Below are 16194 nucleotides of genomic sequence, written 5' to 3' on the forward strand. Positions count from 1 at the left end.
AAAATCAATCAGGCTGCTTCCTTGTGAGACTTAAAATAAAGAAAAGACATCAGCCAAAAAATTGATGGAACTTTCACTGTCTGTGTTGTTGTCAGACTCAACTTCTGGATTTTCTATATAATCTATTAAACCAGGTTACATGAAAGGAAATAATTCTGTTTCCAAACCAGAGTATCAAACAGAAATGGTTAACAGACATGGAGGGATAAAAATGTGTTTGATATAATGCAAATAAATATCTATTTTCTGCACAGCCAATAAAATATATTTCTAATATAAAACTGTAATGTTATGGCCATGCTACAGCCTACAGGGAAGGCTTTTTTGGAGGATAAACAATTTTAATCTACACCTTCCGGGATGAGGATAAGCAACAAAAAGGCATTCATAAAAATTAAAATTAAAAGAAAATACTGGCTGTTCACATACATTGTTGCATCCAAGTATATTAGTTTAAAGTTATGTGGAAAGAAGAGGATTCATAAATACTAAATGTAAATTATGGTGGCTGAGAGGTGATGCTTTATGCTTATGATATAGTAATTACTGTAGTTTGCAGAGAAATTTCTCACCAATTTAAAGAATCAGCTGTGAAAACATCTCGTTAGCTACCAGTTGGTTGATCAGAGGGACAATTATCTCAAAGACATCATAAAATTGACAACAAGGTGGCCGGATGAGAGAATCATGCAGGCTTCAATGGGCCAGTCACAGTCCAGAACCTGATCAAAATCCTGGGCTGGGACCCTAAAAGAATGGTGCACAAACTGCTTATTCAACTTTTACAGAAATAACCAAATCGCTGTTATGAAGAAGAGAGTCAAAATTCCTTCACAATGATGAGAGACACAGATAAAGTCATACTGATCATTTTAAGTATCATGCAGGACCAATGTGATGAATGGTGGGGACTACCTTCTGTAAGTCATGCAGTGGGAATAGAAGTCCATGCCCACAACGGAATGGCTGGTTTATTGCTAAGCATTAAAAAGAGAACATGACTTCATCCAGAAATCCCAACAGCACCAGTAAGAAGGGCAACCCAGTCGTAATGGAACCAACCTGATTCCAATCTTAATTCCTGTAACTGCCCACTTGGGCTTTAGATTTGTTTTGTTGCTGCAGATGCTGCCGTGGCGTCACTCAGCAGGAGCTACATGACTGCTGACGTAAAAGTGTGTCCTTCTGGCTGCGTGCCAAACGGCTCAGTATCAGCAGTTAAAGCAGCAGCTGTGTCACTCTGAACTTTGTGAAATGCATTCTGATCAGATGATCACTGTGCGCACTTCTCCAGCCCTCAGTTCAGACTTACAGGAGCAGTGAGTCAGTCTGAAATCAGGTCAGACAAGGGCTGCTTCATCTCCCCTGTGCAATCTACTTTTTGTTCCTTCTGTTGCTGCTCTCTCAGCCCTTCGTTTATCTGGTACTGTATTCAGCCTAATGGTTAAGGCATAGAGCGTGAAATCCTGAGGTTCTGAGTTCAAGCCCCACTCCCACAGACTGCCACTCTACTGTAGGTTTCTGAGAAAAAGACCCTTAACCCCACACTGCTCCCTGGGCGCCCCACGATGGCAGCCCATTGCTCACCAAGGGATGGGTTAAATGCAGAGGTAAATTTCTCCAATGTGAGATCAATAAAGTTCAGTTATTATAGTAGAAACATCTCCGGTTCCTAAATAACCAAAGCAAACTACAGTGATGAGTGTCCAAAAGATTTATTGAAAAGTCAAATGTACATCTGTATTATACAAGTCTCCTTTAACTTAACTATCCAGGAGTTTGTGGGTAACAAACATTTCATCCACAGAGAAACACATCTTTATTGTGGGGAGAAAAACCATATAAGACTTTTCAGTCATAGTGTTTGTTCTTCTTTTTGGTGGAATGCATCTTATAGAACAGAACATCTGTGTCATTTCAAACTCCAATAAATAAATAAAGTGCTCAACAAACAACTGGATGTCGATCAGTAAAAAATAAATCAGAAATGTTGATTACAGAGATTTAAATCCACATCACAGGATATAAAGTTTAGGCGAGCCTTTCTAAGAGAGAAATCTAAATTATGCAAAGAGTTTTAAGAGCACTTGAATTTAAATATTTACAGTAACAGACTAGGTTTAAGGTCAAATTTAAAGATGGTCAAAAGTGAGTCGGGAGGTGTTCTGTAGATAACAATGCTTTTCTCCCCATGGACCGCATCCAACACTTTTTGAAAGATAGTTTTTTTTTTTGTGTTACAGTGAATAAGAAACAAGTGGCAGGATTATCTTCTAAAAGAAATACCTATGTTTCCACCTCTCTCTCCTCTACAGCAGGAGAGAGAGGTGGAAACACAGCAAAGCAGCAGGAACCACAGTTTATCTATGAAATAATGTGTTTAGTTATTAGTAATCACTTAAATCTGCTCTAAAATTCATGGACTTGTATGAGTAGAAAAATGCTTTACATTGTCTTTTTCAGTGATGAAGTTACTTTAAGGACATAAACTGTTTTAGTAACAGTTTCCTGTTAGAATTTGACATTGGTTTAAAGATAAATTAGATATATTAAGATATAATTCCCCAGTTTAAATATTGTAGGGCCTGGTGTTCAATGCAAGGTAATGCCTTTTTTCCCAATCTTTTATTTTGAAAGATAAATAGATCATTATCATTTAGGATGTTTCTTCTACATGTTTTCTAAATGTGTGTAATTACTTCACTTTTAAAGGTGATATTAACAAGTTAATGAATGTTTTTAGTGTTACTTATATCTTCTTTTATTTCTATATTGTAAAAGCTACATATACTTTAGTCAGAATAAAACAAAAACAGAATCTTTGAATTTATGAGACACAAGCAAACTATCAATAGCTTGTACATTCTGTTTGAAATCTTTTATTAATTGTAAAGATTAAAAAAATGGCTTTTTAGGGCCAAGCAAAGACAGACAGGCACCAAAATATATGGACAATGAAATCCATAAAACCACAGAGCTACTTAGCCTCATGTTTATTCCTAGACAAAAATATTTAACTTGTATCTGTGAAATTGATTTAGCAGGGTTTTTTTTGCCAGCAGAGATGTAATTTTCTCTAGGGTGAGAAGAGAAAGAAGGACAAATTTACACCAGAGTAAATGTTGGAAAACTACCCTGAAAACAATTTGTAATGATTCACTTATGGGAACAAACAGTTATTTACAAATGTTAATTACAGATAAAAAAAATGTTTCCTAAGAGACAATGACATTTCTTTATATAGCTTCCAAGATAGCACTCTTAGCCAAGGTTTTTGCCAGACTTACTTCCCATCACTGCATCAATCTTCATCCAAATTTCAACGGTATGAATAAACCTTTAAACAGTAGAGTCTCCTACTTATAAATGTCCTGAGGTATTAATTTTGTGTCACATACTGATACCCACGTGTTGTTTCTGTAATCAAAGCCATACATAATTCTCACCTGTTTTTCTGGAATTATTACATTCACTTTCTCTTTTATTGTTTCATTTCATGAAACATTAAAACAAATAAACCTAACAGCTCCAAATCACTTCAATCAACGGAAGGATGCCAAATTACTATCTTAAAAAGCATTTGTAAAGGCAAAATTAGCTTTTCTTGCAAAATTCTAACTGAGTCAGGTGCTTCATTTTTGTACTGGTGAAACTTTTTTATATAGAAACGAGAAACAAATTTAAAAGCAAATGAGATTTGAGCATCAAGGTCAGAGCTATATGTGGGGTTATGGGTGGCCATGGCCCACCCTTAGCCACCCCTGTGACCCCTCTAACCAGGTGACTTATTGCCCCTATGTGGATGTTGTCCTCCTGTGGATGTAATTTACCATCCCAGAACATGCTTTTCCCTCTAAAAATAGGGTTATTAAAGGTACAGTGGATAATTTCTTTACAAAATAATCCACTGTACCTTTAATTGGGTAAGAAATGTTGAAGTTACTTTTACCGTGAGTATTGAGGCCATCCTTTCTCTACCTGCTCTACTGTATCGTATGAAAGAATCTCCCAAATACCACCTGGTTTTATTTCCTTCTTCTAAATGCTTTCATATTCCTCTTATAAACTTTAGGACAATTGGATCTCTGTGACAATCAGACATTTTTTAAAGAATACAGGGCTACAATGAATGGCTAAAACTGAAGCTAACTGGATACATAAACACTAGAGGTGTGCACCAGGATGAAATGAGCATGTCGAAAAGACTTACATTTAAGACAACCAGAAGATAAGATGATCCAGCATCAGACAATATGTATGCATGAACATGAATGAGAAAGTAATTTAGGAAAATCTAGTCTATTTTCTCATCATTCATTTTCCTGTTGATTCAGTGTGGTTAGTGTAGATTAACCATGAACTGGTTCTGGTGCCTGTCTGTCTTCAGCCACCCCTCAGTAGACATTGGTCCTTGCCCCTATGAAAGATGTCTGGCTCTGTAACTGTTTAAAATGACACCTTTTGCCTTTATAACTGAGAAAGAAAAAAGGTTTTCTTGGATAATCTTTGAAACTTTATTGAGTAAAAGATTTAAGTTTTGTTCTTTTGATTAACATTTTAACTGTGGTCACAGTAGAACTGCAGTGTCATCTGTTATGCTGTTTTATAATTTTGTTGTCTCTTTCAGATATCTGCAGTGAAAGTGAGTTCCAGCGAAATCTCTGTGTGTAACAGGCAGAGCAGCAGGACCTTGTAACATCTGCTTTTCTGCTGTATAACTCAACCCCCATGCCAGCAGAGATACTAAAAATACTTACTGAAGATCACTAACAGTCATTAAGAGCTTTATGCTCCCTCCCAACATCCAGCAGTGGTGTTTTCCAAAGTTCCACTTAAATCCATCCCAGCGTTCCTAACGTAAAGGTGTCCCCTTTATGAGGTCGGTTAACCTTGCAGATCTTCATCCAAGTTAGACCTCTCTTACTGAATTTGAGTGTAAGTTCCTTTTGTTTGTGTTTAGGACCACTGGCAGGAACAATCAGTTGGCTCCTGGATGGTGTAGCTGACCCAGGTGGCATTGCTGCTGCAGTAAAGCTGCACAGAGCGCCGCTGCAACCCTGTCTCCCTGCAGCACTTGCAGAAGCGAGCGTACGTGTTGATGTTGTAGTTGTAGATGCTGGCAGAAGGACACTTCCCATCACAGGATACAATATTTACCTGAAGGACATCATCAGTAAAGACGTTAGCATGAATGCAAAAACTACCATGTTTGTTTTGACTTCTAAAACACAGATAGCAAGTTATAAACTAACAGCAGCAGCGTCTTTTTCTGGGAATAATACAGAAAATAACTCCTTGTAGAGGTTATTATGTGACTAAATATTGTCATGTCTACTGATAGCTGATGTTGAGCAATTATACCAGACAAGCGAGCAGCTGAGTAATGCCAATTAGATACCCACCGGCCGGTTGCTGCGGCAGTCATTCTTCCTGATTGTCATCCTAACTGTAACCTTTTGACATGACTTCCCATCTTCTTTGCCTATATAAAGAAAAACCAAAGGGAAATCTGCTGGATTGAAGAAACAAACGTTGAGCACAGGAGGCAGGATGACAGGCAAGTAAATGGGAAATGGGAAAAGCTGATCATGCAACGTCAGTTTAATAAAAGAAAACTGAACAAGGGAGGAAACTACACAAGTGGATCTCTCCAACCACTCCCACCCCCACCCCACACACACACAAATTACAATTAATAAAACTGACTTCGCCCTTTTAGACTAATTTTATTTTATTTGTGAGTGAAGGTTTCCTGTTTCCTAAAAGCGTTTATGATTCCACACAATGTAAACACACACATTGAACACTTATGTGCAACTAAGTTTGCATACAGTTGAAGTCAACATCATTTAGGTCCCTGCAGAGTGTAAGTTTACACATATATGTAGAAATATATTTATTTAAGAAACAAAAAAAGATATTAACATTTTAGAGTAACCCAACCAGTGCGTTGACTGAAATCAGATACGAAAGTAAGAAGCTGCAGATTAGTGTGATGAAAAAAGAGCCTTTAAACCTGAAAGACAACAAACCTGAAAACAAAAACCTGAAAGATGCAGCAACAGAGCAGAATCCGCTGCAGTGAAAAACTGGTCGTGCATAAGCCTAAATCTGAAGATGTTTTTTTTTTTGTTTTGCAGATAAAGACCCAAACACCAACACTCAATCTACTGAAACATGCAGATGTCTACGGCCGACTACAGGGCCACTACCAACAGTACATTGTTGGCAATCAACAATGCACTGCCCAGACAGTGCTAATGGGGAGGGAGCTGACCGATGAAGGTGCATGATGCACTTGGAGGAGAAAGAGCTACACATACGTTTCTGTCCTCTCAAGTGTGATTTCATTTTAGGCTGCCTACATCTTTAGATTATATTAAACTATAATTCCACAAAAGGACATTCACAATTGATTGGTTTTATATAGATTAAATGCTGGTATATATTAGGCTATTTCTCAATACAGACATTTCATGAAATGAAGTGACAGATGAGAGGACATTTCTGAAGAGAAATGTAGGTTGCAGTTGCACTTTTTGGTCTCTCCTGTATCTTTTCAAACATTTTTGGAGGGAGTACATTGTTGAATATCAACAATGGCACTAAGAAGCCTTGTTGTTCTGGTACCTTGTTCACAGTTTGTGTTAACTGTGGGAGTCATTTGGCTAACTGGAAAGGGAAACAGATGAAATCCAGTACCTGGTGGGATTGGTACATAATGGTAAGGTGAAGCACACAAACCACAAACCGTTTGCATGTCATCAAATGCTTCTCAGTGAGAGATATCTTATAAATTCAGTGAGAAGTGTAGAAATCTGAACAAGCAGCAGACAAACATATCTGAAAAGAGCAGCTGGGTTCCAGACGGGAGCCAATTCAGTTGCTGTAAGGCAGGATTTGGGGGTTTCAAGTGGACAAACTGAAGTGCATGTTAGACATAATTTAACGGCAGTTGATGAAGGCGCTCTTCAGTGTCAGCTGCAGCCTACAGCTCTACGCTAACTACAGAACTGCTGCTACGCTCAGATTAGGTACTCACATGTCTTGCAGCATCCATCCATGTAACTTATGACGGTTCCTCCTATCTGAGTGGATAAAGATGTTAGGATGCTCAAACAGAAAAACAATGTTTTCAGTAATGAGAACTTAATAAAATTCTTCTAAAGCTGTCTTCTATCCTATTCTTCTATTTATTATTATTACAGAGTACACTAAATGCAAATGTTGATGATCAGTTAATTTTGCATCATGCTCAGCAGATCTAGAGTCTTAGAGTTTCAGTGTATAGAATAAAATATACCTTGACCTTACGAGCTTCCCTTTTTGTACTTACAAAAAACGTGAAAACTTTTAACCTCTCAAAACCCACCGGGTTGCCAGCGACCCGTTTTAAAGCATTTACAAATAATTACTTAGAATGCATGAAAATTACACTGGTAAAATGTTTACCAATATAGGCATGTTAGACATTCTTGAAAAGTTTAGATTCTTCTCAATTCAACCACCTAGTTCATTTTATGGAAACAGCAAGCCACAACAAGCAAGCATGTCTTTATAACTGCTGTTCAAAAAAGACCTATTATATTGGAGAACAAAAAAACAACAACTTTGAGTCTTTTTTAAACTGACGCAGCTTGGGTGTTTTACTCACCCAATTATCATGTATATATTCAGAAACTAGAAGGTGTTAGCTTTCAAATAATGTATCACAGATGTAATTTGGGCTTACAGTTCCTAAGTTATCGGCTTTTCCATTTCGGTTTGCGAAATAGGTGAGAATTTTCCAAAATGAGGTGGATATTAAGAGGTTCAGAGACACTTCAAACCCATTAATGCAACACAGATGGAGTTATCACACACTTAATCAAATTAAAAGCAATGTTCATCACAGCACTAGTATTGAATGTTTGACTGCAGAGTAATACCTACTGTAATATCTTCCTGAGGCACGTTCTAAACTGATATAAAAGCCTTTAAATAGGCAAAATACTTTTCATGCTGACATATTCTGCTGCAAATTTGCTTAATTACAAACTTAAGTAGATGGGTATTTAGTTACTTGCTTACTTTGTCACAATGTGACTCAGTTACTCCCTATGTAGCATATGATCTACTTACTCCTTAGTTCTCGTTTAAATGATTTGTTTGGGTTTTTTTTGTTGTTTACATATTTTAATCATGACATACTTATTATTTAATCACAGAGTTACTTACCCAATGGTTGAATTGCTCTTACTTCATATGTAGCTTTTTTGTTTCCCAAGGTATTATTCACTTCTTTACTCAAATTCTTGCTTTATTTATTCTTATAAATGCTTTGTTACTTTGTATATTATTATTAACATATATATTTACTTACCGTAGTTTCTTAGTAGTTTGTTACTTACTTTTTCACTTTATCTATTTACTTATTGGTTTAGTAGCTTGTTATGTATCATTTAGTCATTTATGTATTTATCTACTATACTTGCTATGATACTTTTTTTTTTCCATAGTTATTGTTTTTGTTTTTCTCTATTACTTACTAACAACTTCCCTAATTACTTTCTAACTAATTTACTTTGATATTAACTTAGTTTACTGGATTTTTTACTTATTCTTAGTCATTTACTTACTGTACCAGTTTATACTTAGTTACCCACTGATCTTTGTTCCTAGCTGCTTTAGTCAATTTCTTGGTTACTCTATGTTTTTATTTATTTAGAGATCATGTTCCTATTTATTTATGCACAACTCTACTTTCTAACTGAGACTATTAGATAGCTACTTATGAATTTAGCTACTTAGCAATTTACGTAGTTGTTAACTTATTTTCTTAGTTGTTATTTTGCATGTTTAAAATAACTAGCAGCTAAAGATGAGAATTCTTAAACGTAAGTAAAAGTTAATTATATTTTAAAATCATCATCGCCTGCTGTAAACTTCTACAGATTAAGTCAAGAGTTTTTCTCAAGATGCACAACATATTTGTGCCTCGGTTTCTGTGTAATGCTGACCTTCATACACTCCGTTTCATTGAAGGGGGGGCAGCTGTAGGAGTAGGAGATGAGGGTTGGCCCGAATGAAGTGTCGGAGCAGTCGAACTTCTTACAGTTTGAAACCCAGGACCGTCCAGGCTGAAAACATCAACATTATACTAAGGTTACCCCTTAAAAATGTAACATCTATACGAAACTTGTTTTTTCAACCACAGAAAAACTTTGCAAATGCTGGAATAACAGTGAACTGCTGCCAACAGTTTTAGAAGACAGGAGTCAAATAATGTTTTTAAATGCTAAATTGAGCTTTTCTTTTACTAAATTGGTAAGTAGTAAAATGTGAAATATGTAGAATATTTTTTAAATAGTGTATTGGACATATGACTTTGCATCACATTGGGGAAACCATTACATCTAAAAAAATAAATCATAAAAGTTAAATGTGATGGTCACTCATTTCATAAAGTAAAATTATATCGTAGCAAAAATGAAATACATTTCAAGGCTTTGTTTCTTGTAACGCTGATAAATTAATGCATGCAGATAATGAAAACACATAATATTGTGTGAAGATATTCATATCTTGATATCTTTCAATTACAAAAAATTATAGCAAATGTTGATGAGTGCTTTACAGTTTAATCCAGAAAACTAACAAACAATACAAGCAAGGAAACAATAATAAATGTTACAATTTCAACAGAAGCTGTGACTTTATTCCATTTGTGTGCAAAGTTTGTTGTTTGATAATGAACATGCTCAAATTCACTCTTCAATCTGTCATCCTAACACCACAAGCCATTGGATTTTGTATTAACACGACAAAGTACGATAGACCAAAATTGTTTTCATCAAATATTAAATAACATAAATTCATACAAGCATCAAACACCAGAGCAAACAATTCAAATAGTCCAAAGCAGCTATAAAAGCAAATTCCATACATCTCAGGCGACTCATTTCTATGACTGATGCAGTAGTTCATCCTGCAGGAGGCCAAACCAAAGACTTCTCAAAAGCACTTCTGTTTAAAATATCCGTTTTCATTTATAGTAATATTCTAAATTTCTAAATCAACAAATTTAGGTTTTAATTACCTATAAACAAAAATCCCCATTCATAAAAAACAAAATACTTGTAATATTTGATATTGTATGATTTTCTCTTTTTGAGATCAGTTCCAATGAAATAGAATTTTGTTTGAGGTGTTCTACTTTCTTAGATCTATCTTTATATATGCAAAAAATAAAATCTGCTCAGAAATTTTAAAGGTTATTTGATATCAAATGAAATAACCAATGAGCAAAAGGGAAGCTTGTCCTCCTACCTTATAGAGGCTCATCGTCCCATTCTCATGTTGATAGAGGCAGGAAATGTTTTTACAGACGCCACAGCAGGTTGACTGGTCTTTAGGAGGAACATAGATCTGATTCTAAAACAAAAACATTCAGTCTTACTCAAACAAAAGAAAATAACTTCTGTAAAGCCACTTTCGCATTTCTTAGATCTGGATGCACACTGGGGATGAGTAACTGGTCTTTCTGTTTTTCAGTAAGTGTTGATCAGCTTTACTAGACAGACAAGGAAAACATTTCTTTATCAATAGTTCCAACAGGTAGATACAGAGGATCCAAACCCATGCTAATCAAACAGTTCCTATTTCTGAATACCTAATCTGAATGGCCCAGCAAACATATCAGTTAAATTACTTTTTCCGAACTGAAAAACTGAAGTAGAACGTTTACCTAAAATAATTCTGATTATCATAAAGAGCAAAGCAGAAAAATTCATCTATTGGACTCACACAGCAAATCTGTTTCCATCATCAAATTCCCTGTATTTTATTCAATTGTAATGCAAACATTAATGTTTTAAACCCTAAACAATTATATAATCCTCTGAAATTTCACATTTTTTGAAACAAAAAAAATAGTTCCAAATAAGTTAACTGATATCTTATTTGCATGATTTGTACATTAGGCATTTCGCAGCAATTTATTATAGATTTCCTGTTCATTACATGTGTCTGATTTTATAAAACTCACATATCACACCTGATTGTGTTAAAGGGTTAAAATACTTTGAGTATTATTTGTTAAACCATTTTTGTACATTACTTTTGTAATCAATATACAATCATTTAAATTTTTTCTGAATTTGATACTTCTTAGTTTCTTATATCATTATCTCTATTATTATTATTATTATTGCAGATCTAATGCTTAACTTCTGTTGTTAAAATAATTTTAAATCGTTTCAAGGTGTTGATTTTTTTTTTTTTAAGTTGGCATTATCTTGGAAACTACAATCAGGGTTTCAATATTATATCTTAAGATACGTAGATGCTTCCAGATTAAATTTTTTCAAGACAAAAAAAAAATCACCCTACAAGATTTTTTGAAAAAGTTGCAAAGGAAGTTTTCAAATAACATGTATAGCTGTCTTACCGGCTGGCAGTGGATGGAGCAGTTGACTGTCGAGTTTCGCAGCAGATAAAATCCACTCTTCTGATCCAGAACCTGGCTACAGTGCCGACTGTAACAAAGTCCGTTGTCTCCGTGCTCAACGAGAGTCTGACCTGGCTGTAATAATCCACGCTCACCAAACACACACACAGCCTCACGCACTGAAAACACACACACACAAAATGTTAAAATTTGATTTGTGGATCTGCAATATAAAAAGCACTGATGATATAAATATTAAACTGGAGTATTTTTATATTTTAAAGACAGACATCAAAGAATTCTATAATTTTTTTTTTATTGTTTAAATCATGAATTTTATAAAATATGGGGTATTTGTACTTTTTCTAAAGTTTTTTTTTCTTAAAAAATAAACAAATAAAATTTTTTATTTTGGGTATTAGCTTAATTTACCTAAGCTGTAAAATAAGTATTTAACATGCCCCGATTTTGAACATTTTCCACTTTCTAGAGGAACGATAGGTCTAATCTCTGGAACACTTTAACTGAGAAAGACAGAGTCTAAAGGCAAATAAAATCAAGAAAATCAAAAGGCCATGATAGTTGAATAACTGTTTTGCAATTTATTGCTTGAAATAAATGTTTGATAAATTTTAAAAACTAAATTTAATATAGGCTACTGAAACCTTTTTTACCTTACAAACATCAAACATCTCCTATTATTCTTGTTTAGTTTTGCACACACTACAGCAGGGATTTTAACCTACTCCCGATGTTTCTCCTGTTGCTGGGGAGCAAGGAGTTTTAGCTGCCTTTAATCTCTTTTGGGTTCAGGTCTAGTAACTCCAGGACCCTAAAGAATTTCCTTTGGAGCCACTCATTAGATGCCCTGCCTGTGCATTTAAAAAAAGTCAGCCAGGACGTATTTTCAATGCTCTTATTGAGGAACATAAAATATTCCTTCATCCAAAACATATTCCTTCTTCCATCGCCCCCCACAGATCCTAGCCTCCTCTAAATCTGGCTTCCTCAATCCTCAAGTCTTGCACCTTTTAGATGTTTCTCTTCTTCAACACACCTGTGTCAAAAAATCAGGTTATTAGCAGGAATCGCACGGGATTGCATACTGAAGAGATAATTCAGCCATTTGATTCACACGTTGAAGCAGAGACACATCTAAAATGTGCAGGACAAGCCCGGTCAGCCAAACCGGAGGCCAATAAGACATGTTCTAACTTCAGCATCGGGATCCTCTGTGTACTGGAGGATTTTATTCGATTAATGTGTAGAGTGCTACCATGGTAACCTTTCAGACTGTGGTTCCAGTTCTTTTGAGGTCCTCTTGTGCAGTTCTGGGCTGGTTAATCACCTGTCTCATCATCAGTCACTTCATGATATGAAATCTTGAATGGAGCCCCATTCAGAGGGAGATTGACAGTCATTCTTAGTTTCTCAGATTTTTCTAATTACTGCACCAACAGCTGTTGCCTGTTCGTCTAGCTGCTTGTCTACTATCCTGTAGCTCACCTTAGCCTGAACTTGTAGTCTGATTGATGTAGTATGTCTTTTACGTACATAATAACTCCAAGCCAGTGTAATTATTATCCCGGCTTTTCACTGTATCCAGACCGATATGACAGTATCCAGTGCAGCAAAACACACTTCATGCATGTAGTATCCCTATATGCACTGCCAATTATTTTATAATTAATCAAAACCACTTTATTCTTCCTGTGTCTGGCTTTCTGCCTGGCCTATCTGTTTTTTGTTTTTGTTTTTTTTAGAAATTGACGTCTTTTGCTCTGTTGTCTGAAATAAATACACTATTATAAAGACACTATTTCTAACAGAGCAGCTAAAGTATCTGTCAGGCAGTGACTCCAAAGACCCAGTGGGGATTATGACCAGAATGCTATTTGAGTCGGCCTGGCTGAGACATCGAAGAGGTCTGTGTAAATGAGGATAAAGGTGCTTATTAAAAAAAGAAAAACTAACAGGTCTTTCACAGCTTTATTGCTAGTTGGTAGGTGATCTATTAGTTATTTCATGAAATAGTATTATAATGGTTTAATTATTTTATCAAATGAAACTCAGATTGATTGTTCAAATATAATAAAATGTGATTTAGTTTTTTAAGTTTCTGTGTTTCAAAGCTGAAGTGTACCTATTTTGAATATTAAAAGCTCTATACTCTTTGTAATTAGTATAATCTACATTATATAAAATATTTATTTTCCAGTCTAAATGCTTGAAACTATTTAAACTGAAATTTATAACAGTAATTAAATTGTCTTTATTTGAGCTGGGTTGGTTATAATAGATTTAAACCGTATTTCCTGCATTTTTTTCTATTTGATTTAACTTTAAATCTAACTTTAGAAGAACTTATTTGTGCTAAATAAGAATGCTCCTACAGTAGACTGTAGAATAATCTCTCTTTAGAAATTAGAGGTCACTTCAATCTCCATTTTTTAAACTCTTCTAAAAATGCACTTTTTCCTATTGACCTCTGGCATAACACAAGTCTTTTTGCTTTTGAATCTTATTTTACTGTTTTATTTATTTACTTTTTCTGCCTTTTAACATTGATCTTTTCTTTATATTTAGAATGTTTTATATGTGCAGCAGTTTGTGACATCTACGTATGTGATGTCATTGAACAGAAATGCATTGGACTAAATTATGTGAGGATGAATAAACTTTAAATTCAATTAGACTGAAGTCAGACCATTAAACAGGATCACGTTGTTGATAATTAATAGGACACATAATAATAACAATCATAATAATCATCATAATAATAATAATCATCATAATAATAATAGTTGAACTAAATGACTCAGTCTTTTATCTGAGCAGAACTCACCACACTTGTACCTCTTGCAGGCACACTGGTTCTGTGGGTCAGACAGAAAGGCCAGATCAAGCTGTGCAGCTTCCCCCTGAAAAAAACAAGGCAGTATAATGTTGAGATACATTAAAAATCCAATATTTTTATTATTTTATACATAATATGAGATATTTAAATCTATACCAAAACCCTTTATTTTGCCCCAATCTTGTCATAATAATAACTAGATATTTCTCCCAGCCTGGATTTTTAACCACAGAACATACCAGGCCACATTTTGGAGAGGCCACTTTGTCACAGGTACATTCTGTAAACACAAAGCACAAGGTAATATTACATTTTCCAGCAAAGAAGCTGAGGTTACGGCTTAAGAGAAGCAGGTAGCATGTTAGGATCATACCACATGTTTGCTTGGGACAGCAGAGACTTGAATTGGAAACAGACACAACTGACATCCCGTAAGGACAACTCAGCTGAGGACATCTGTAGGGCTCACATACTGCACACACAAAATACCATTAAGACAGTTAGACAGTTACAACACATTGACAGATTCCCACTCACGATTCATGCATGTTGGTGGGTTTCCTTCAGCCTTAATTTTGTCTACTACTCTAAAAAGTGATGGAAAAATGTAGTGAACTAAAGAGATAAGATGGTGTGTTTTCTAACCACATTGGTAGGAAGGGCAGCATCGATCCGTGCTGTTGCTGTCAACGCTTAGCACCTCCCCATCCTGGCAGAAGGGTGGCGTCTCAGAACAAGAGGAGCACACTGGAGGAAACATATTGTAGATTAAACAAACTGTTTAACTAGACAAGGATTCAATGAAAGGGACACAAAAAGGGAAGGATGAACTAACTGCAGATGTGTGCCAAACAGCAGCTGCCATCAGCTCTGGTCGCAATCAGAGTCTGGTCGTCTCTGCAGGTCGGGATGTCAGACTCACAGAGCTCAGGATCACACTCTGAAAAAGGGAATGTAAAAAAAAAGTACCTCTCTATGAGCTTTTAAAGGCAAAGAGTGTAAAGTGTCATTTTTTTTATTTTATCATGTGCTTATCTTAATTATCTATTTGTGGAGAAGAAATTACCTCTTAAACAAGCAGTAATGGTAGATATAGATGATGCAAAACTCAAGCGTTGCTACAACATAGAGTTTAATCAGTAAAAGGGAAACTCACCACAGACATAGTCTGGACAGCAGGAGTCTGCTCTGTAGTAAGACACCAGCTTTTCCCCATATTTACACTCAGGGGGAAAGTGATCACACAGGCTCTGGTTACACACTGCAGAGTAACATGAGAACAACCACAGATTAACTTTCACTGTTGTTAAAAATAAATAAAATAAGCTAAAGAAGTCTGCCTGTGGGCTCACAGCAGACTTTGTGTGGACAGCAGCTGGTGTCATCGGACATGCTGATGATCATTTCGCCTGTTCGCTGGCAAACTGGCGTGGGAACGCTGGAGCAGTTATACTCCACTGGTACGATGGTGTCATTGTCGCAGCGGTACATGCAACAGCCGTCCTTTGAGGCCTTCCACACCTCGCCGTTTGCACGAGGAACACCTGAGCTGTCGGTGCAAGCTGCACACAAACATACACCGTACCTCAGACAGAAGTGCTTGGATTATAGAGAATATACCTTAATCCTGACAAGGACTCAAGACTCAAAAAAATTTCAGGAAGAATTTAATCAACCATAAATCTAAAATTTACATTTTCATATTCTTATAATCCTTTGGGTATCATATGTGAGCTAATAAAGTGTGGTCCTTACCACATTTCTCAAAGGGGATGCAGAGAGCAGAGTACGGACGATGAAGTAAAGTTCCTTCAGGACACACACAGCCCTCTGTCAGTCCCATGCAGTGGTCTGGATCAGAGTCAAAGTCATGGTTTGGACAGGATTGAGAAGTGCAGGCAGGAAGACA

At 35.8% G+C, this 16194-nt stretch overlaps 1 protein-coding gene across 1 annotated transcript in view; it reads right to left on the reverse strand.

Moving 5' to 3' along the window:
• Nucleotides 1–1710: 1710 nt before the first annotated feature.
• LOC107083856 (otogelin-like) overlaps nt 1711–16194 on the reverse strand; it is a 77180-nt gene continuing 62696 nt past the window's right edge. The window contains exons 43-55 of the mRNA XM_015373359.1: nt 16041–16190; nt 15638–15847; nt 15442–15546; nt 15121–15225; nt 14931–15032; nt 14525–14757; nt 14274–14349; nt 11429–11607; nt 10309–10413; nt 9000–9119; nt 7043–7088; nt 5403–5482; nt 1711–5157 (exon numbers count right to left, since the gene is read on the reverse strand). Of these exons, the coding sequence (XP_015228845.1) occupies nt 4957–5157; nt 5403–5482; nt 7043–7088; nt 9000–9119; nt 10309–10413; nt 11429–11607; nt 14274–14349; nt 14525–14757; nt 14931–15032; nt 15121–15225; nt 15442–15546; nt 15638–15847; nt 16041–16190 (1712 nt within the window). The 3' untranslated portion in view covers nt 1711–4956. The remainder of the gene's footprint in view (nt 5158–5402; nt 5483–7042; nt 7089–8999; nt 9120–10308; nt 10414–11428; nt 11608–14273; nt 14350–14524; nt 14758–14930; nt 15033–15120; nt 15226–15441; nt 15547–15637; nt 15848–16040; nt 16191–16194) is intronic.

This window comes from Cyprinodon variegatus, unplaced genomic scaffold (genome assembly GCF_000732505.1).
Source record: "Cyprinodon variegatus isolate N-32 unplaced genomic scaffold, C_variegatus-1.0 Scaffold86, whole genome shotgun sequence".
In the NCBI taxonomy this organism is placed as follows: Eukaryota; Metazoa; Chordata; class Actinopteri; order Cyprinodontiformes; family Cyprinodontidae; genus Cyprinodon; species Cyprinodon variegatus.